Raw genomic sequence first — 22,883 nt, forward strand, 5'->3', positions numbered from 1 at the left:
TTCAAACACTGTTTTTTATTCATTACAGCCAGAAAAAAAAAACCTTTTTCCAATTCACAGGCGAGCGACGATATGTGGTGTTTGTGATGTTCCACAAATGTATCTCGGCACGTTTCCCCCCAGTACCCAGGCCAGTATGTTTTGTACGCAAAAAAAAAAAAAAAAAAAAAAAAATGTTCACACACTGTCATTCCGGAACAGAAACAGACTTCCTTTTTTTTTTGTTCAGCGGGTAACACACAACCTAGAGCAACGCAGAAGTATGTACGATCGAGACAAAAAGAGTCAAAGTGCGAGTTGTTCAGCTTCTCTGACATAGCAAAAGCTTGTGCAGTGCGTCGTCTAAGGAAAAAAAAAAAAAACGTCTCGCATCATCCCGTCAAACGAATTCTGCGCTTGGCAACACCCACTGCAATGAGGCAGTTTAAAAGTACTGTCTACATTTGGCACCTCGCAGTCATGAAGCACAAACAACACATTAAGAAACAGACGCACACAAACACTTTACGTGCAGTCGGCAATTACAGTATAAGCGTCTGACAAACCGCGACTCGACATTCCGCAGACATCCGTTTCTCGTCAATCTACCTCTCAACTACGCGGAGGAATCTACCACAGAAAGTCCTCCAAAGTCCGAGATCTACCCAGGAGAAGTCAATTTTAATATGCTAAATTTGTGAAGAAAAAAAAATAAAATAAATACTAAAGTCATCTGGCTGACACAAATTGGTAGCCAAATCCAAAGCCAGTCGAATATAGAACAATACAGGCAACAGGATTGCATAGTTGGCACGAATGGACAGGTTCCAGTAGTAAACGTACCGCTTGACATTTTTAGCCTTACACAGACATATTTTGCGTTGTTTCGTAGGTGAGAGAGAATAATACAGTTTAAATGCACTGGAAGCTTGCAAGTCAAACTCTTGCATGTGCAAATTTCACGACAAAAGAAGTCAAATGGTGCATTTTGCAGTTTTTGAGGCAAATTTCTAGATCGACAAACTTCAATCACTAGGTCGCGGTTGTGTGGATACCATATTCGGTTCTATCGCTTAGCAGAAGCGTTGCAACCGACTTCTCAAGATTATTCTTTGCAAAAAAAAAAAAAAAAAGAAGACATCGCTGACAGACAACAGTCAAAAGGGGTTGAGAAATTACTTTCACATTCACCACATTGACACATACACACAAAGAACATACCGAGAAGTATGACGCTCACACATGCATACATACACACACACACAACCAGCCCGGTAGCATCGCGACCCGCTTCACAAGACCCCAAACAAAAAAAACCATTAGTATGTAATCTATAGAAGTGCGTTCATGGCCGAGGAAAAAAAAAAGAAATCTAGATTCGAGACTACGACGTGGTGGGTTCTAAAGAGGCTCGCCTGTCAATCGCTTTGGATGTAGGCACTGACGGCTGATGACAGGTACGGCACAACACACCTCGCTGCCGACGCACCAACGTCGTTTCCCTTCTTTCTTTTTTTTATCTCCTTTTCAGCATTTAAATATATGTGAAGTCTCTAGACTAGCTCTGGGAGATTATGACACCCAAAGAAAACTTTTAATAGAGGGAGAGAGAGAGAGAAAAACAAAAAACAAGGGACAACAGTAAAGAAACTGGAAGCTATCGTTCAAAGACGGAAACAAAAAAAAAAAAAAAAATGAAACACGCCGTTTTTAGCCGCACGCACGGGAAAGGCGATAACAAAAGTCCTAACCAGGTGTTGAAGAGAAGCGAGGACTGCTTGAGCAAGACAAGACTCGGGACACTGTTCCGTTTTGGTAATTATCAATTTCAAGCCGACAATTTCAAGATGGCAAACAGATCCTCGGAACAGTTAAAGTGCAAGAGCTGAATAGTGCCGAATTTGCAACGCTTACGGCCAAAAATAAAGCGATGTACGTCTGGACTGCAGCATTTTAAACAAATTACGTATTCAGAAACTGCGACACAACACGTTTTAGTTTCTACCCCCAATGCCAGAAAAACGCAGACACATTGACAGCTCTGCAAGCAATGGCAGGAAGGTTGATGGCAGCTTGGGAGGGGTCAAAATGGTGTCACTTGTCTCACTAACAAACTGTTGGGTTTATTAGTCTGTTAATTAGCACCTCGACAAGCATGCTCCCGACTTGCATGCTATGTTGGCAGTATAAAAATTGGTTACGACGACGACTTCTTGGGCTCGTGGCCGTAGAGTTGTGCCGCGCACGACGATAGAAAATGTTTGGGCTTGGTCGGGAAGACTAAGAAGAGGTGTAGTTATTTTTAAAATTTTTTAGTGATTGGTAGAAATATGAGGCTGCGGCTTTGTCTACGTAAAAAAAATGTCTCATGTGCTTGACAAAGAAAAAAAGTAACCATAAGCCTATTTCGAGATACATCTTGTGCCAAAGACTTGGGAGAGTTGAAGGGGCAATGCAGAAGTCGGTCGTTCCACATGTTCTCAACGCTTTCGACTGAAGCTCACAACCTCAAAATCACCGAAAACTTTGGGCTTGAGCGAGAAACTTTCGCTCCGCTGTAAAATGCTCAGCAAAGAAAGAGGTGATCAAGAAACGAAGAGGTAAGAGTCCAGAACATTTTTTTTTTCTAGCACAACCAAATCCTGCAGAATCATCAGATTGTGCCACTGACATTTAGCAGCGCTCAATTTCATCAGCTTTGTTCTACACAAAGCATTAGCTTGCACTGGTGTCGTCAGAAAGTGCATTTCACACTGGGATCTCAACCTCAGAGTCTCCTAGTAGTCATGCATTTGCAAAGCTCGCATTTATGGCTCTCATGGTGCAGCCCTAAAACGAACTGCAAGCCCAGAAGATCCCTATCTTCCCTAGGTGATCCCTAGGTGATCCCTATTTCAGATCACCACAAACAATAACACTGTCATCCTATCTGTCCGGGCACTGTACGAGTTGGAACCGCTGTTACTACCTTCCAACTTTCAGCTTCAAGCCCTTGCGAGTCTGCATAAATTTTGTCCCTTCCATGGGACTGGAGACTCCAGATAATGGCAATTCAAGCGATCCTTCTTTCATGCTGTTGTTTACACCTCTGAACCCACAGTGACATAACACCAATGCAAACATCGACCTGCCTTGGGCGAGAATAACAGAATGATTGTCCAAAAAAAAAAAACAAAATAAGATAGCAGAGAGCCGATTAAGAGTTCCCAGCCACTGACGTTGGCTCGTAGCCGACTTCAGAGTGGTTCAAGCCAAACCTTCCCTCAGCGGCAGTCGGCTTGTAGCCGGTCTCGAACTGGCTCGTTTCACGTCTTTCCTGCACTGCCCCCAGCCACAAATTCCTTCCAGTACTCGCAGGAGGGAGGAAAAAAAAAAGTGTTTTTCTTTCCTTTTCGTTTTTCTTTTTTTTTTTTTTTGCCAACAGAGAGAAAAGAAAAAAATAAATAACAAAGCAAAAACGTGCGACAGTCCTCTAGAGATCGCTCTCCCCGTACAGCGCCGTCGAGAACGACATGTAGTCCAGCGCTCCGGGGACAGCGCCATGGCCCTTATATGCAGCCATGCGTCGGATGCAGTATTCCGCCTGGTCTGGCGGAAGTTCCCGGCGAAGTTCTTCCGCGGTGATGTATGGCTGCAGGGGAGAAGACAAGCATTTGTCTCAAACACGGAACCATTGTCAGATCATCTGAACATCTAAGCTAGCTATCTATGTTCCACAGAACTGTGCTCGACGGCCGTGTTCAACCTCTCTAAGAATGCCTGTTACTGTAAAAAAGTTACCATTCTTAACGTATCGATAAGAAAAGCCAGACAAGTTTGTTTTCTGAACATGACTCAGCTAGTTGGTGTTGCTGCGCATTAAGAGGAAGAACTCGAATGCCACCTATTCAAGCACATGTAAAATGCAGAAATGCTTTTCCGAGACAACCTCCTGGCCAATTTTAATTAAAGCTATTGCATTTGAGAGAAAAGAAATGTTAAATTCTAGTGACTGTCTGAAGCAGAAATTTCATTTAGGGTCTGAATATGTTCTACATGAATTTCTGAAAATCGGTAAGTTTGAAGAAATAGAAGTGAAAGGTTTACAAATTCGTAATTCTGCAGCAAGAAAAGATATTGCAGTTCTGTAAACTTCATTCGTTAGAATATCCAAAGTGGAAAAATTTGATATAATCTATATCTTATTCAAATTTGTTACAATGTTAACAAAGGTTCTTGCAAAAGTCCTATTCACATATTATCGGTGTGTTAGCAGCCATGTATAGTACATCAATTTTGTCCGCTTTAGGTGTACTATCAATGCAATTTATGGAATTACGATATCATTTTTCATTGCTGAATTACAGAACTGTAAACTTGATAGTCTTGTTTGTTGAGAACTTGCAGTTTTCAAGATTTTTTTTTATTTCTGAGATTGACGGCTTAAATCAAAAATCCACTTCCAACAGTCACTAGATGTTAACTTTTCCTTTGAAATGCAACAAACCTAATGAAACTTGGTGCAGTGGTTGCTGAGAAAAACGATTTCTCCTTTCCCATGCATTTATATAGGAGCCTTCAAGCTAAAGCTTCCTCTTGTAAAACAGTAGACAGTCCGTACGGTATTTGAGGACACAGCTTTCACATCACCACAAACAATAACATTGTCATCCTATCGGTCCGGGCGCTTCACTTTCTCTTCACCAGCGCATTTGTCACTCATCTAGCACATTTATTCTTGGGTAGCAGCTTCCAGACCGGCGCGGGAGATGAATCCAGGTGCAGTCCTAGTCACTTTACATGCCGAGAACAGTGACTTGTAGATCGCCATTTTCTTCACTTTGGCATCATTCTTCGTTTTTGGAGTGAGCAGTCATTTCATGAACAATGCTCATTGGTGACTAAGAGAAATAAGCGTTGCCAGCAGTGGGGCACGATTCACAGGGTTGAGTTTTTCAAGCAGGTGGAGGCTGTCATGAGCGAGAACGCTGAAAAGCCAAGAACAGCCATTGCTTAGCCGCTTCAGGCGGCGGAGTTAAACACTCGGGCTTTGTGCGAGCGACTGCTCTGGCACCAGCCCTGAGTAATGGATTTGTTTTTTCCCGCACAGGGTCTGCACGACCCAGGAGTGGCTGGCTGTTACAAACTTCTATGGTCACATCAATCTCAATGCAGCATCCAAGTTCCCAATATTTAAACCTGCTACACTGTGGCTCTTCATCACTGAGGCGATGAAGAGCTACACAAGGCCACAAACTCTCTGAAGACTGTTGTAGAAGCTGTGGCCAGCATCAACAAGCACTATCTATCCATGAATACAGCCACTGTTGATAGCAACAGTAGCAGTAAAGGAAACAATGTAAAAGAGTTGCAACGATGCCTCTAACCTTGCCTGAAATACTGTTTCTACTTCTGAAGTCATTATGTCCTCAAATTGTGCACGCAGTATACTGCATTCACCTTGATGAAGTGAAGCTGTCTCATTCATGCTAACACTGAAGAAAAAGGTGGTGAGTACACAACATGGACAGTACAAACTAAAGTGGAGAACATGGACAGTGTGGACTTTAGCAAGATGCAGTTTTTCACAGAACTACACAAAATAAACGTGGGGAATGTTTGTAGATAGCAAGAAGTAATATCCAGAGAGGCCAGTGCCAACTTCATCATCATGGAGTTGCACTACAAGTGCCATCTGTCGGTGACGAACCTAACTACTCTGGCTACAGAATATTTTATTTCAAAAATTGTACTTTTTGTTCATTTCTGTTAAACCCACATCTTGCCAACGTCTGTAGTTTTCGAATTCATCATCATCGGCCTATTTTTATGTCCACTGCAGGATGATGGCCTCCCCCTGCAATCTCCAATTACCTGTCTTACGCTAGCAGATTCCAACTTGTGCCTGCAAATTTCCTTATTCCATCATCCCACGTAGTTTTCTGCTGTCCTTGACTCGTCTTCCCTTCCCTTGGCACCTATTCTATAACTATAATGGTACACTCGTTATCTACCCAACTCAATACATGGCCTGCCCAGCTCCATTTCTGCATAGAAGTGTAGATGGCCCATCTTTGAAATCGGTGAGACTATTTCTGAAGCCGTGAGGGAAGCGAGCGCCAGAGGAGGAAGGTGTCTGGAGGTGGAGAATAGAATCGCTGTGTTTGCGCCCTTTTTGTTTGTACTTCGACGCCACAGTGCTTGCTGTGCATGTTCGCAGTGTCAGTATGCTTGCGCATAACCCTCGTTCACGAAGTGAAATGTCGCTAACTTTTTTCTCTCAGTGTCAATTAGAATATTGGCTATCCCATTTGCTTTTCAATCCACACCGCTCTCTTTGTCACTTAAGGTTACGTCTAACATTTTTCGTTCCATCGCTCTTTGCGCGGTCCTTAACTTGTTCTTGGGCTTCTTTACTAACATCCAAGTTTCTGCCCCATATGTTAGCACCGGTAGAATGCGATGACTGTACACTTTCATTTTCAACGACAGCGGTAAGACTCCCAGTTGTTGAGGAGAAAAGTGTACAATCATTGCACTTTTAAAATTATTAATCTTTCATTCTGCCTGCTACTTTCGGATCGACCTGTACTGTGTCAACAATCCCTGAAGTGGCTGTGCGGAGTGGGTGGAAGTAAAATCAACAGCTACGACTCTTGCCACGACAGCTCACCTTGTCACCAGCCAGAATCCTGAAGGAGTCGATGATCTGTTCAGCCGTGTCCCTGTCCGTGCTCTCCCGAGTCATGAAGTCGAGGAAGGCGTCGAAGTGGACGTAACCCGTGTTGTTCGGGTCCACAATGTTCATGATGCGCCTGAAGTCAGCGTCACCCTGGAAACAACAGGTCATAAGTGACATTGCTGCAGTATCTACACAACTGTGCACTGAAATATAATAGCATGTGGTGTAATACTTAACTAAAGTCTGCATTCAGGTCAAATAAACGAAGAACATTTGACCTTAATTTGATTTGTGCAGCTGCTAAAAACCAGCGATACTCTATATTCAGGACAGAACGCACGAAGTGCAGTTGACCTTCAATATATAAAGCTGCCGAAACTTCACCATACGACAATCTTCGTTATAACGACGCTCGAGTGCTTTATTACCTTAAATAACTTCCACAATGTTTTAATTATTCATGCATTTGCAAAAGAATTGAATTACGAAATGCTTTAAGACATTTATGGATGTGTAAGGCTGGCATGCAATTTCTATGCATGTTTTGCCACTCGATTCAGCTTCACGGCAACGTGGTATGTGTTGTCGTGAAGCTGAACTCAAAGGGCAAAATTACACTGCCATAAAGTGGCACTGCAATTCAACAGCAAGCAGAGTGACAAAAAATAGTACCCTACTTGTACATGCACTATGGCCTGGTATCGTGGTGCCTTCTAATAGCATTCACTTGGTGAGTAATGGCCACTGCCACCGAGATTTCGGTCCATATAAATTTGTCTTTTCCAGTTGTCCTTTCCCCCCACATGATTAGACATATTGCATTACAGACACAATGGCACAAACAAATTCATATAACTTGATACTGCAAGTAAAATTTTGCATGCTTACACATCTCGGAGGCACATATGACATACAAGGAGCTTCAGACAAGAGGGTCCACGAAGCAGTGCAAACACAAACGTTCTGTCGCAAGTAAACAAGAGATCAGACCAAGAAAGCGGAGACTTTGGCTCACCTGGCGGTCGTTGCGGATGCTGTATCCGAGGCTGACAAGGCACGACTTGAACTCGTCCGGCGTGAGCCGCCCTGTGCGGTTCTTGTCGAAGTGGTTGAAGGACATGCGGAACTCATTCAGCTGCTCCTGGGTGATGCCCTTGGAGTCGCGCGTAAGGATCTGGTTCTCCACCTCGTTGATGTTGCGGTGGATGGAAGTCATGAGCTGCTCCCAGCCCACGCGCAGCGTCTCCATCGTGTAGTGCGTGTACCGGTTCTCGAAGATCATCGCCTCCTGCACCTCCTGGTGCGTGCGCTCCAGTTCTTCCAGGTGCGGCCGGTACTGTGCTGCCGCCTGCTCGTACTGCTGCAGCCGCTTCAGCTGCTCCTCCAGCGAGCCCTGCAGTGCCGGACGTGCACAGAGCCTTCCCATTTCCATCCATTTCATCCAATTTCTTAACTCAGTACCGACATAACATTCACTAGTCGTTTATTTTTTTGCCTTAAATAAAGGCCCGACTGCCTTGAAAAAATACTCGTAGGCACCAGAGTTCCCTATATAGAATTTACTACAATATTTTTCCTACAATATTGTTTTGGTAGCCAGGATACACTAGCTGTCAGATACACTAGCTGAATCTGTTCCTGCAATAACTAAGGATGCCACGAGCGAGCAGAGCCAGGTCAGATGAAACATGTGCAGCAGTTGTTCCTTCTTTTCACGAGTGACATCACCATACCTTGTCTTACTGCCCCATGACAAGCTCATTTTGTTCGGTATCATAACATACCAATAATGTTGATGACAGCAGGTATGCCATTTCAAGACCAGCTTTATTACCTAATTAGAATACCTTTCCTATCATTTGTGCTTGCTTAGGAGTCGCCCTTTAATGTGCGAGAGGCAGAGTTTCTACAACTTTGAAGTCCGAGTCAGTACTCCTTAAAGTGCAGTCGCAGTGTTTCTGTCATGGCTGTTGTCAAAGTCTGCGAGAGAGTTGAGACGGTCGTACAACGAAATGTGCAATGTCTCGCTAATATCCATATTAATCGTAATGCATCAAATAATGACTTCTGGGGCTGTGCAAATGGTGCCCTTTTTCATTAGAAATGTCCATATTCCGTGCAATCTTGCTCTACTATTTCCTCAGTCTGTTCCCTTCTATTATCACAAACGAAAACACTGAGACAAACCATTATATTGACATGCGTACAGTGTTTAAATTTTTCTAGCGACTATTTTTCACCCACTGCTACTAACCGCTGCTACAAAGCTGTCACTCAGTGCAAGACGTGCCTTCAGGTATCGGAACTTTCTCTATTGTTGTCGCCCCCCCCCCCCAATGGCAAAAGAATCATGCCTAAGCAGACTGCGTGTACAATGTGAATACTGGTGTACATTCTGAAACGTATGCAAGCACCAGCATTTATGCCCGAATGTACTGCGAAAAGTGTACAAGTAACTGGCGCACCTGACTCATCGATTCGTGATTAAAATTTGCGATTTCACATTTTTACACTGACTGCTTCTCAAACGTCACCATGTGACAATACGTTTCATATCAGTTCAGACTTTACATCTGTCAATAGTGACTTTTCTGGGCAGTTACAAAAAAGGATCAACATAATCAGACTCTTTCGAATGGCTGAACACAAGAGTTGTAGATTAGGGGAGGCGCAAGCAGCCTGCATACCCAAGAACGCCAAGACTTCTTCGGTTTTGCCAAGACCTAAGCGGCTTGCGCACGCAAACTAAACACAAGCCACTTGCGTACCCCTAATCTAAAACTTCCTCTCCGCACCTCGAGCTGCTGGGGCAGGAGAGAGTTGAGTGCCAATGCATTCGAAGAGAGGGAGCAGTGCAAATTTCGCGCTCACCTGCATTCCCATGCCGAGGGCTGCCACTGCGTCCATCTGCCTTTCGATCCAGGGACCGACAACGTTGGCCTTCTCGGCAAACTTGCGTCGCAGGCGCTCATTCGCTGAGCATTAGTCAAGGAAGGTACAGGCGACACCAGGGCACGCTCGTCACCGCGTGCAACATCACTGTGCAAAGTTGGTTGACTGAGTGATTAATCAGCTGACTGACTGGGTCAAACAACCCAGAGTGACACAAGGGCTAGAGGGATGCAGGCGTGAACTGTTCTGAATTAACTAAGACTCCATGGGACTCCCTAAAGTTCGCAAAGCCTTTCAGTACGCGACACCTTTTGGAAGCACCAAAAAACATATGATTGAAAACATGTGATCAAAACTAGCACAGAGTAGGTGCAGACATCCTTGCCTTTTCTGCAACACTAGCTGCCCACCAATACTGTTCCCATTTGACGTAACTGTACAACCAAGCACGAGTGCTGCTGTTCTAATTACTAATGTTCTCATATAATAAAAATGCCGTCTTACTTGCTTTTACAAAAGACAGTAAAAACCACAGTCACAGAAGCAATGTTGGTAGCCAAATGACGTCCTCACGGTGTCTCGGCTCTCCGAGAAAGATGCAGACTCGACGGCCCAACTTTCCAGCACTGTCGTGCACGCAAAAGCACTACAGTGCCACTTTTCTTGCCAAGTAATCAGTCGTAAGAAACTCGATGCATACAGCTACGAAAGCTGCGCTAACAGGCGAGCACGCAGGAGGATCGCTGCATGCCACTTCAGCCAGCCAGGATGCAGGCACCGCAATTGGGAACTGCCGATTTTGCACTTGGCAGCATCATGGCACAGCTGCCAAGTCGTCAATGCAGCCACGGGCCATGTCATTTATCTCAAACACATTGCTCGTGCTCAGCTTTGGTCAGAAGCCTGCAGGGACTGCTCAAGCATTCACATAATCCCCGGCTGATTAACCTTAGCCTCGGGAAGCCATCTTCTCTTGCAGAACAACCGCACAGGGTGACATGCAGGCATCTACGTGCCATGCGCTTAGGTAGCTCAATGCCTGACACAACTTTGAAAAAGAGAGGTGCCTGGTAATGGCAGTGGGGAAAGGAATACATCTGTTGCGGACACAATATATGTTGCGCTCAAGACAGAAACCTGAACTATTCCGCTGCTATTAGAACCGAAAGCCGGGCGCATTGGTGTGGGTTCATTAACTACAAAGTGAGAGGCAGTTTTTCGAAGCGTGCAATCTACACATGCACGTTGTTTTTTTGCTTCTTGTTTGTTTCTTCAAATAAATGCAGTTGAGAGTCAGCACTTGTGTGTTCACTGCATCCTTGCCTTTTGGCTTTCTGTCGCTATGTAGCTAATAACGGTTCTGGTGGTGGTAGTCAGCATACCCAAGTGGTCTCATTTCTTCGTACCTTCAGTAACCTGATGGGAACTGGCACTTTCGGAATGACATGGCTGTTAGCCAGTTCGAGAGCCCTGCAGTGTGGTGTCACAGAGCAATTAGGCGTGGCATTAACACCGCATCAAACATGACACATGTGTTTAACCTACGTGTGTCTAACCTACATGCGGCTGGTCTGTGCATGTTGGCATTTGACTCTGAACTCCGGTGCAGCAGCACAAAAGGATACACTGTTGCCTCATGAGCTCGGCCTGGAGGACTTGGTCCCTCTTGGGCACCAGCTGCTTCACCTCAGTCCACTTGCTTGTGATCACCTGCGACAAGACAGAAGCCAGGTCAACTTGACAGCGTTTCACCCAGATCGAAATTCTGGAACCCAGAGCACCAAGCCCAGCTCGTGACCTGGGACACAGACTGGTCAACAACTGCAATCCAAGATCTCCCCAACTGCTTCGCACTACGATGTATAGTTGGTACACAGAATTTTCCTACATGTTTTTTTTGTAGGGTAGCTGCACTGCACAACTATGCGGAGCCCCCAAATTTCTCGTCTGCAGACTACATTACTACCTCGAGTGCTCAGGATAAAGTGTCCTGGAACTGCCCAGCTGCCACTAGTCCCTATTTATTAATCCGCTTCCATGAACATCTAAAAAAAGGATTTGGTGGCTGTCATGGTTCCGCACTGGGCACTTGAGGGCAACAGTTTTCCATAACGAGGCTGCGCCTATCCCTCTTGAGGGACCCCCTTCACAAGGCAAGGCAACCAGCGATGGTTCAGAGATCAAAGTATAAGTGGCTCCCCAAGAAGAGAGAGCATCCACCTTTCGATTTTAGCTACAAATGCAATGTGGTTCTGCAGACGTAAGTTTTTTGGAGAACTGTGAAGTTTTGCAGGGCAGCAGACTTACTCGCAGAGATGTGGGTAACGTACGTTGGTAATGGAAGATGAAGGTGACAAAGCGCACAAACACAAAAGAACGAGGCACACAGACTAGCTACGACGCATAAAAAGAACTTGCTTTGGTCTAGTTTACCCAACAATGCTAGTTGCCGATGTAATACACAACCGGCAGTCACTACGCACAGCCAGCATAAGAGAGTGGGACACTGACCTGAGAGGTGAGAGTGGTGTAGGGGTTCTCGACGCCGCCGGGCACCTGGTACTGACTGGCGATGGTCTGCACCTCCTGTGCCAGGCCGATAATGGCCTTGTGCTCCTTGTCGGCTTCGCCGAGGGTCTGCTTGAACTGCTCGTGAGCGTCCATCAGGCCCTGCACAGAGACGAGGGGGAGTTGAGAGGCCTGCCTAAGGGAAGGAGCTGCAAGTCCGACCGAGTGACTCAAAACTTCGATCAAGTTCGGGCAAAAACTGGCGCACGTGCTTGTTGTTTGCCCTTTTCTAGTCACTTGTCTTAAGTTTGGCGCTAAGGGATGACATATTGAATTGAACCGTTCGGTAATGCACCCGAAAACGGTGCACATACCTTCTAATCTGATGCACAGTGAAAAAAAGAATACACAAAAATAGACCATGAACAAAATACACATAACTTGGAGGAGTAATTCAGTACTATTTCTAAAAACAGATATCCTGCATGAAGATGTCAGCACTGTCATTATCACTCATGGTCGTAAATAAACATTGCCTTGCATTGACATACTATACGCAAGTGAGGCTGACTCTCCTATCTCTTTAATCCCTAAATTTTACAGCAACAGATGTCGTGGGCTGTCGGGCAAGGTGACACAATGCCCGATACAATACAAGGAGACGACAGTGGCTTCCGTAAACAGCACCGCGTCGAAAGTGAAAAGTCATATTCGACACAAGTCGTAGCTTGTTTAATCCCGTGGGAGCGTGCCTTCACGAGCATCACTGTGGCAGCACTGGCCGAACAAAGGTGCCTCCATCAACGCCTCACACAGCCGCGTGCGGCAGGTGCAAACCACTGCGGGGGGCACAGGCCGCAGTGTCAGTCGTTTACATTATGAGCGGCGAAGCCTCTGTCTGCGACCTCTAGATACTGAAAGTGTGTGCCACAGACTGCAACTCCACCGTGCCCCACAGCTCTACGACTCCGGCAACTATTCAAACTATAGCTTGCACGCTAGTTCATTTTGGAGTCCACTGCACTCGTTCTACGTCTTTGCATGCAGCTACGGCAACGAGAGAAGGGGGCCGTCGCACCTGAATCTCCTCCATGGTGTGGACGATGAACATGTCGACGAGGTCCTCGCGTGCGCCATCCAGCCAGTTGTTGAAGGGCGCCACCCGCTTGGCAAACTCCAGGTGCAGGTGGTCGATCTTCTCGAGCACGCGCTCCGCCTCCTCGAGGGCACTGCGCCTCTTCTGTGTCAGCGTGCCCAGCCGGTCCCACTGGTCGCAGATGCGCTGGCAGCGTGCGTTCACCGTCGCCGCGTCATGGTAGCCCAGGGCGTTCAGCTCCTGCGATTCGCACGGCAGCAGGTGCGTTCTCCCGATTAGATTTGGCAGGCCAGGTTGCTTAACTTGGGACATCTAAGGATGTAGTGTGTGTTGTGTATATCGAAAGACGTCGTGACATCTCTGTGCGCTAGGCGGTATGGCCAAAAAGGGTTTTGAGGAGGGGCTCATCTCCATGACAGTGCGTTAGGAGCTAGTACCTCCTCTCCAAAATGATGCTGGCTAGTGATAAAATGACATGCCCCAGGCACCAAATTATTCACGACACAGGAAATCAATGGACTGGTGCTGGTAATTTTCTTCAAAAATCCTCCAAAAATTCGAGGAGAACTCAATAAAAGCTCAAGGAAATCCCTAATTTAGTGGGAGCCAATACGTTGACTTTACTAAATATTTTGTGGTCGACGTCCCGTTTTATTTCATCACAACAAACTACTGAATCTACAGGCCTCTGCAGTTTGATGACTTGCATACGTCGCCTTCCAAAACACTAATTTCCTAAAAACTGCCACCTCTCGCCTAAAGAACACTCGTGCCTAACGTCTGATGCCCTAACTATGTCAACGGGCTTTCAAGATCACTGCAGGTTCTGATGACAGCGCTTGCTCGTTGTTAACAAGGCTTCCCTCACCTCGTACAATTTTGTTTACCTGCGCAATGGCAGCGATCTGCTCGACGCGGTCCTGGTGTGCTGCCAGGTCGCTCTCAAAGGCTTCGTGCTTCTTCTTGAGGGCCTTGACCTCGTTGAGGCGGCACTGGCGGAAGTCCTGGCTCTGCAGCATCTCCTCCTTGCCCCGTGTCCACTCCTCGTGAATGTCCGCCTTGTGCTTGAACTTCTGCGCCAAGTGGTCGAGGCGCTCCAGCCTGCAGGACGAGACGGCGATGCAATTCGATCAGGCTCACTTAGGGACAACCTCGAGCGTCGGTCATTCGCGAGGAACTCCGTGTCACAGTGATGTACTTGCTCCGTGTGTTAAGGAATAATGAAAATGATCGCGCGTAGTGTTTTAAACCCCACGCAGCGCAACGTATAATTTTTGATGGGCTCAATTTGACAGCTACGAACACTAATTTAAGCGAGGCAAAGTTTACGCAAAGCCCATAGTCTTATTTTTTATTTTATTGTTAGAGCAAGCTTTCAGTTGAGGGTATTGCAGTCCAGGAAACTGATTACTAATTACATAATGACTGCACTAATTCATTTCTTTACTTAAAAAAGAAACATATATTGTTTTCCTCATAAGTGTACTTCCTGTGGCCAAAAATAAAGGTGAATACCAAGTTGCTCTAATTCTCCTTTATGTGGAATGATGTCTGTGCATTTTATGTTAAGGTGAAGGGGCCAGATGTGGCAAAAGACCGCTAATACAATAGTATTTATATCAAATGGCTATGCTGAAGCAGAACTGATGATGTAAGGTGTATGCCTAAAATTTCTAAGCTGTGTAGGAACCTAAAAAATATATTAACTAAAGCTATGGGCTTACAAATGATGCGAAATTCTTTGAAATGGATTATCAGTTATTGGAATGTAAAATTCAAGGATTTGTGTTTTTGTAGAAGCGAGCACTGTACTTTCATTGAAGAACTTGCAGGCAAGGGCCCGGAAGCTTGTGCTTCGGCTGTTAAGAAATTTGCAGCTGTGACCTCGATAAACTGCTGCAAACTAAACTTGTGCATGTCAATTATTGGAGCTGTGTCTACATGTTTTAAAGAAATACAAGCATTTATGTGTTGAAAAGCAATTCTTGGCTGAGGAACTATTGCTGGGTGTAAATGAATGCGGTGCGTATATCTTTGTTTAAACCGTGCAACCATCAAACAAAAAATAGGAAGAAAGCAATGCTGCCAGAAGCTTTATGCAATAGTAAGTATCATTACTCACAAAAATAAATATATACAATAAATAATAAAGTATAAACAATTAGCCTATGGAAGCCAATGTTCATTGAAGCCATAGTAGACTGAGAACAGGGGACGCGTTCTGCAGTTCACCTAAGGGAGATGTCCATTTCATCTGCTGTTGAAGTTCTGATTGTCTGAGCTGGGCTTAAACGGAATTGCTAGTTAAACAGAATAACAAGCTCTGAATTGGTTGGTTTTGTATTTGAACAATGTAAAGAGCTTTTGTTAATCTGAATCGAAATGTTCGCAACTCCCTACAAAGGGAGCCACCAGAATCAAGCTCTAAATTATTATTATTTTTTTTCAGAGAGAACCAATATCAGATTATTATTACATTTTTTTCCTGCAGCACTTCTCTTTTGTGAAGAAAGTTACTCTCAAAAAGTGGCGGCAACAAATTTCGAATGATAGGCACCTTGTTGTTATTTCTTTCCTTTAACTAGCTGCTGAACTCATTTCTTAATACTCAACATTTGTGGCAAAAGTGTGAAGAAGGTGTACGACACCCCTTGCACCCTGCACATGACCCTGCATATTTTACTCTGTAAATGGAACTCTCGTTTATCAGTACATATCTCTTTGGTGCCTTGAGGTTCTGTTTATCAAGATTCTACTCTATAATGCAAGGTGCTTTTTTTTTCTACCTGCTAAAGGGCGGTGGAGGGGAGTCAAGCTTGGCATCACGCTTTTGAAAACACATTGCTGTACGTGACGGACCGCTCGAAAAAGGAATTCCACATGCATCATCTCACTCACCGCATCATCTCGGAGAGCAGCCACTCCTCAAAGCCCTTCTCGGCCGTCTCCAGACCCTTCCAGGCGCTGGCGATGTCCGAGACCATCTTGCCCTCGGAAGGCAGGTAGGCCGGCCTGTTGCTGAGCCTCAGTTTGGTCTGCAGCGTGTTGAAGTTGGTCTCCAGCTTAGCCTTCTGCTCGACCCGCGGGGGCTTGTGCGTGCGGCGGTAGGCGCGGAACTCCTCCAGCTTCTTCTGCACGCCCGGCAGCGTGTTGTCCGTCGTGCGGTTCTCCAGCCACGGCGTGGTCCGTCGGATCCAGTCCAGAAGCTGCGTTCCCCACAGATTGATGCAGCAAAGTTTTGCTTGGTGGCCAGGAAACATTCGGTGGAATAAAGCTGCAGCTTCCCTTAATCGTAGCCACAAGAGCGCCCACACCACCAAAACGTGTATCATAGTTTCTACAACATAAACAATGATAACTAGAAAAAAAAAAAAGAAAAAAAAAAGAAGAGTGGACTGCGCGCTGTCTCTATTAAGCCTTCATTGTTTGCATTGTAGAAAAAATAAACTACTACCAAGTTTTCTAATTTACCATTCTCCTAAATCGATTCATACCTATTTGGTTACCCTAATGCACATTCATTTATTCGTGTTATGATCTTTTTGAAACTTCTAGGCAATGCACTAGATTTTAGTGCACACTGCAGAAATATGGGTGATCCACACTATTCTGCCAGAGTCTTGAACTGGTGCACCCCTCATAGGGGAATTGAGAGTACCTATGAGCCACAAAAATCCTATAAAATATGGTACAAACATTCTAATCCTCCACTCTGTGCATCCTTATGTTCTAAAGTTGCGAAATTTCTAAGCAATGCAGTAAACATGACCACCTACAAAATCAAGCTCTCTAAAGTTTTCTTAATTTTCCTTTTCTTTTTCCTCAAAGGCTTTTCTATAACGCTCCACAATACACTTGCCCAGCCTAAATTCTCATGAACAATGCAACCTTTCCATTCACCCAACTCTAAACCATATGCAAACTTTTCTGCAAACTACTACTACTACTACTACTACTACTACTACTACTACTACTACTACTACGCCGACGACATGCAATAGCTAAGGATGCATGTCAAAGATACAGGAGAGGACGTGAACACAGTGAAACTCACATCACTGGCCAGGCGCTCGTACTCCTCCATGAGGCGCTCGTTCTCCTGGTTCACCTTGAGCACCTTGCAGATGCGGTTCGCGGCGGTCTCGGCCTAGAGGCAATGACAAGACGAATCAATAAGTAAAAGTTGATCACAGTCAGTCGCCTTCGTGCGAATTCTCTGAATTCCCTGTATATTTTCCTGAATGAGAAGAATCAAGAAAACCTAGGGGCTCAATTTACTGTGATTAACGACCAAATCATGCAAACAACAATGAAGGCAAATTAATTAATGTCCTATTAGCAGTGCAAACTTCACATTTATTATTTAAAATGTAGAAATAATAAGAAAGAGTGAAACAGAGAAATGAAAGTGGAAATTCTTACAAATCATTCTGTCTGGAACAACACGAATAACTCGTCACATTCACAAGCGCTCGCTGCAGCCAATTTTTGAAAAAAACTGCAGTGTATGAAACATTTTTTTTTTTTTTTTTCGCTTGAAGTCTCAGATTAGAACTCTCTTCCCAAGCCCTGTATTTGAGGTGGCTAACTTTGATGAAGCTGCTGAACTGCATTAATCTCTTAAAACATTTTTTGTGTGTTATGTTACAGCAAAAGTTACTGTTTTACAGTGTATTGCCAAATGCTTTCATGCTTCTTTTTTCTTTTTTTTAATATGTGCACACTATGTATATCACATGTACGTTTGAATTGTTGTTCCGTGCACTCCTGCTTATGCCACCAAGGCTTGCAGTATTGTGAAACAAACAAAAAGGAGAGAGAGAAAGAAAAGACTAGGTGGAGCTGAGCTCACATACTATTATTCATGTGAAAATGATAGTCTCTGTATAAACTTCACTGTTTTCACTCAAAAAGTATGGGGAGCTCATGAAATTATGAAAATGCACACAAACTTTTAGCCTTTTTTATTCTGTGGGGATACTCTATTTTGCAATGCTAGTGATTTCTACACAACAAGGTATTTTCCCTTTTTACTATGGTATTTAATGAACAAATTGTTAACAGCACAACAACAAAGCAAAATCATAATTCTGAAATGCAATGCAGAAACACAAATAGAAATGGATCTCTTCCTAGGGAGCACTCTGATCAGCTAATTCTTATCAATATTAGCACAAAATCAAAAACTATTACTGCTGTTCAACTGCCTGAACTGTTGATTGGCTAATGACAATAAGATCACCTTCCTCGAAGGCACCACATCAGGTTTTGTGCTTATAATATCATTAATAACTAGCTAGCTGTCATAAGCATACGGGTCATGCTGAAATAGGTTTGCCCAGTAGATTGTTTCTGGCACACCTAATGACTAAACAAATCATGATCAACAAGGCTCAATGCTGTCTAATTAAAATTTTTCATGCACAGAAAGAAATGCATGCTGCCTCATGAAATGCAAGAAAATGCCACGGAGGATGCAGCAGCCATCCTAAATTGAGCAACATGCCAAAGCAGTAAGATGCACCAGAATGACTTAACTTGGCGATTTGGAGCACCTTTGAAGAAAAGCGGACGCAAAACAGACGGGATGATGAACAACACAGCATTCTGTGAATATGTAATGTGCCCTCATCCGCGAAAGTTTTCAGAGCATGAGATTCAAGAAATAAAGATGAAATTTCAAAGCAGCCAATGCAACCATCCCTGAATAAAAAAATTCAAGTGAATATTTCTCCATATCTCTAGCACACTTCTAGGTTATGTTCTTCCCAGCTGAGTAAAGAAATCGCTCCTTTGTTCACATGGTCTCAAACATGAAGTGCGTCTGTGAGCAATAAATGTGCGTCTGGCAACATGGTGTAAGACGACACAGTTTGTGTCGGCGACCACAATGATTGCTTCTTCTCTGTGCATCTTCCTTCCCTTCTGCTCACAGTTATTGTCCGACAACACATCTTGTTGTCTGCAGAACAAAGCCTTCTTTTTCCAGTCTGTTCATGTGCTGTTGGCTTCGTCTGTTCACTTGTCCGTGACTCTTTTGTGCATTTACTATGGAACCTAACCAACTATCACAAGCCAACACCTTATTTCTTGTCATGTCTTTTCGCAGTGCACATCACGTATTTTGCCCCTTGTCTTAAGGTTTTACCTTGCATACTAGAAAACAGCATGAAAGATGCAGATCATTGAGCCAACAAAACAAGCATCGTCTGCTTAATCATCCATGTGTCTTCTGCACTGAACCTAAGCAACTAGCCCAAGCTAATGTCTCACTTAATTACACCTTTCTCAGCTTTCAACAGTTACCTGTTCTATGCACCACACCGTTTGATAGAAGCGCGCAAAATGATATGCCAAACAGGACGTGGGAGAGTCGGTTGCACGTCTTTACCTGCTGTGCTCCGGCAAAGGTGTGGTAGTAGGATGACACGTAGGTCATGATGGCCCGCTCGTCGGGCATGGCCGTGCTGTTCATGTCTGCCCTCGCACGCGCACACCACACCAGGCAGCGAGAGCAAAAGTGGGCATTGGCGACGGACGAGGTTTGGGGGAGGAGGGAAGAGGTCAAATAGAACCACCAAGTGCCACACAATTAGTTTGGGCAGGACAGCATGCGTGCAGAACTAGGCGTCAGGCGGCATACGCTAGAACCATGATAAGCTACTCTTTATGTTAATACTGAAATCTACAAACATGTTACATGTCTACCTACTATCTCTGTATCTTGTTCACTTTTCCTTTTTCTTGTTAATTTCTTTCCCTGTTTTCTTGTTGTCTATGGGGCGCTGACTGCGCAATGTTTTGCGTTCACAAGTACAATTCATTTTGAGCATGCCATCACTGATTATCGATATCACACTTCTCTTGTATAACCTGGCCGACTTTATCTGAACTTCTGTACACTTTTTTATGCTTTTGTATGCTGCCACTGTGTGACAACAGTTAAAAGATTGCCACTGTATAAAACAAAGAATTATCTTACAAAACTAGGAATAACACCTTGCATTATTCGTTTGAACGAATGGATACCTTCACTCCCTAACATACTCTGCCGGTTACTCTGTAAACTGGGTAATGTTATCCGGAGCAAAAACACACACACGCCAAACAGGAAGTACAAGTGAAACACAGCACACAAAGGGGTCAGTCCACTGCAACAACACTGCAAAACCTCAGGCACTGGTCAACGAGGGTCACGAAGGTAATTAAGTCGAACTACCAGTTAGTCATTAGAGCAGGAAATTGGGGGGAGAGAAGTTACTGCCTGCTTGGCGCACTCCCGCACTCCAGTGAAAAACCTTGCACACCACACGCGCCGCAGTCGCCGTTACCTGCTGCGCCCCCTGGAAGGCGTGGTAGTAACATGACACGTATGTCATCACAGCCCTTTCGTCTGGCTTGGCTGTGTACACCATGTCTGGAGGGGGGTGTGAGGGAATGGATGCCAAGTTATCTCAGAGCGTTTGACACGGCAAACTCGCAGACAGCAATAAAGGTTACGGTGCGGTGATACGGCAACTCGCAAATACTGTGCATGACACGACACACTAACTGTGCGCCCGAGACTAACGCGTAATGCACCGCACACTCCCCACACATCACGTGAAAAACGGCCACCGTGAACATCAGGTCATACGCTAACAATGCACAGAGTGGTCCAGTCTAGCGCAGGGAACACCTGTAATTAGTATTCTACCATCAACTGCGTCTTAATACACAATGAAACTACATGCAATTTACACAAGGATTAATGCATCTTGCCAGCCACATTTTCGTAACATGGGGAAAGAAATACTGAAGCTATAATGCATTTGTTAGCTGTTATTTGCTTCCTTTAGGAGTGGGCCATATCTTAACTTACATTTGCCAACAGATGAACTTCAATATGGTGCAGGTCAAGACCTGCATCATCAGCTGCAACCTCATTACCTGCCCTCTGTTCCTCCATGCACCAAAACCTAGTTCTTGAAAGATGCCACAATGTTGAAAAAGAGAACTTCATTTTTGGTGCAACGTCATGATAATGAGCAAATGTAACTTGTTGGCACAGCTATAAAAATTTTCTTTAAGCTGGACTGCAGCGTATTTGCCAATGCATTCTTAGATTGTCAGCGACTCCAATCGACCTGACATGTCAATGTGGAGATGGCCAGTTTGTTCTCAGTCTGTGCTGTTATCGTGAATGTTCTCGTTGCTGTATGTCAACATGATCTGTCAGCACTACCGTGATAGGACCAGCACATGGGATGGTAACTGCCACACCATTTATACAGCATTGCAGGTCTTGAGACTCTTCTTCGATAAAATAATTTTTCTTAAAAGTCCTCAAAAGTGGCTCACCTTCTATGCACTACAATGGTGAAGTGGTGGGAAAATTCCTAGTCTTAGCTATTAACAGCTTGTTATGTGCTATGCTACCTATCTGCAAGTACTAAGGTTTGGCATATTGGTTCTGCAGAATCTTGCAAGGTGGAGAAGTCCCAGACCAGGACTATTTTTTTTTTTGACTGCGAAGCTTTCTTCACGAGAGATTTCTTTTGGTTTCCTTTGAAGCTTTGTGCTGCATTTGGGTGGATGACAATATTCCCTTTTCAACTACTAAGGTATTTGATGTGCATCCCCAATGTAGGCTCCTTTAAGGTACACAAAAAGGGACGTTCAGATCAGTCAGTGTTATCTACCAGAAAGGCACTGAATGCTAAAGAAACTGAATAATGCTTTCTATATGGTCAGATTCAACTTATCGGATCATCAATCTAAACATAGCTTATCGTGAAGTCTACTCTGCTTGATGCATTACAGCCCCATTTTCAAAGCAAACATTTTCGGTGTGTTTGCCAGGAAAAAGAAGGCAACATCAGAAATGGCAACCCGTGTTACCACATACGACAACTGACCTGCATACAAAGTGATGTATGATGTTTGGTTAAAAAAAAAAGTCAATATATATTGGGTGCCACTAATTCGATGTCTGTTTTTATAGTCATAGGCACAAGATAAGACAGCAGCTTGTTGAACAGCAACTTAAGGTGCTAACAAAAAAATAAAAACGCGTTAAAAACTTTCATCCATACCACACCTATTACCCAGTATTACAAGGCACTAGCCAAGCCTACCAAACTTTAATTTGCTCAAAGTCTGTCAAGTGTAAGTGTCATTTAAGTATGTTTAAACAACATGTTAACTAACACATTAACCCATGTTAAAACAACTAATTAGCATTGTGCAGTCCTCACCTTCAGCGTCCAACATCCTGGGAATGTTCAGGTGCTTCTCAGCAACGTCGAAAGCCAGGTTCAGGTTATCCAATGGGTTCTCCTACACAAGGGAGGAGCAGCGTTAAAATGTAAAGCTCAACAAAGTGTCAGATGCAGCTTGCATAATGCAGTGCTAGCACAATTAACCATGTACTGACCTTCTTGAGCTTTCCATAGTCGAGGAGGTCGGGACGATGTCTATGGATGAGGGCGCAGAAAGCCAAACCATCCTTCCAGCTGTAATGGGAGGACGGCGCTCAGTCATAGCGTCAGCGCCATGTAGGTAACAATGTTCCGTCATGTCATCACACATCAATTTCGTGCATGCGTCAACAGAATTGGAATGTGACATGCGACATGCGACCAGGGCCCTGGCAGTAGTGCTGCTACCTGGTGACAATGGTGTGGCCCTGACACTAAAGCTGGGACTCATCTTGCTGCCTGTAACTCTCCTGACTATCTGGAAAACCTTTCCGGACAAGGTGTTTAG

At 44.5% G+C, this 22,883-nt stretch overlaps 1 protein-coding gene across 2 annotated transcripts in view; it reads right to left on the reverse strand.

Annotated features, from left to right (window-relative positions):
• Actn (alpha actinin) overlaps positions 1–22,883 on the reverse strand; it is a 105,953-nt gene continuing 83,070 nt past the window's right edge. Inside the window, exons 4-16 of one of the 2 annotated variants that reach the window (XM_075699239.1) lie at positions 22,552–22,630; positions 22,373–22,454; positions 19,528–19,613; positions 17,191–17,283; positions 16,035–16,342; positions 14,024–14,237; positions 13,119–13,376; positions 12,044–12,202; positions 11,158–11,242; positions 9,512–9,615; positions 7,656–8,033; positions 6,632–6,790; positions 1–3,610 (exon numbers count right to left, since the gene is read on the reverse strand). In XM_075699239.1, the coding sequence (XP_075555354.1) occupies positions 3,452–3,610; positions 6,632–6,790; positions 7,656–8,033; positions 9,512–9,615; positions 11,158–11,242; positions 12,044–12,202; positions 13,119–13,376; positions 14,024–14,237; positions 16,035–16,342; positions 17,191–17,283; positions 19,528–19,613; positions 22,373–22,454; positions 22,552–22,630 (2,164 nt within the window). In that variant the 3' untranslated portion in view covers positions 1–3,451. Of the gene's footprint in view, positions 3,611–6,631; positions 6,791–7,655; positions 8,034–9,511; positions 9,616–11,157; positions 11,243–12,043; positions 12,203–13,118; positions 13,377–14,023; positions 14,238–16,034; positions 16,343–17,190; positions 17,284–19,527; positions 19,614–20,467; positions 20,554–22,372; positions 22,455–22,551; positions 22,631–22,883 lie in introns of both variants that reach the window. The other variant, XM_075699240.1, reaches the window with a different exon arrangement.

The sequence above is a fragment of the Dermacentor variabilis genome, chromosome 7 (assembly GCF_050947875.1).
Source record: "Dermacentor variabilis isolate Ectoservices chromosome 7, ASM5094787v1, whole genome shotgun sequence".
Lineage (NCBI taxonomy): Eukaryota > Metazoa > Arthropoda > Arachnida > Ixodida > Ixodidae > Dermacentor > Dermacentor variabilis.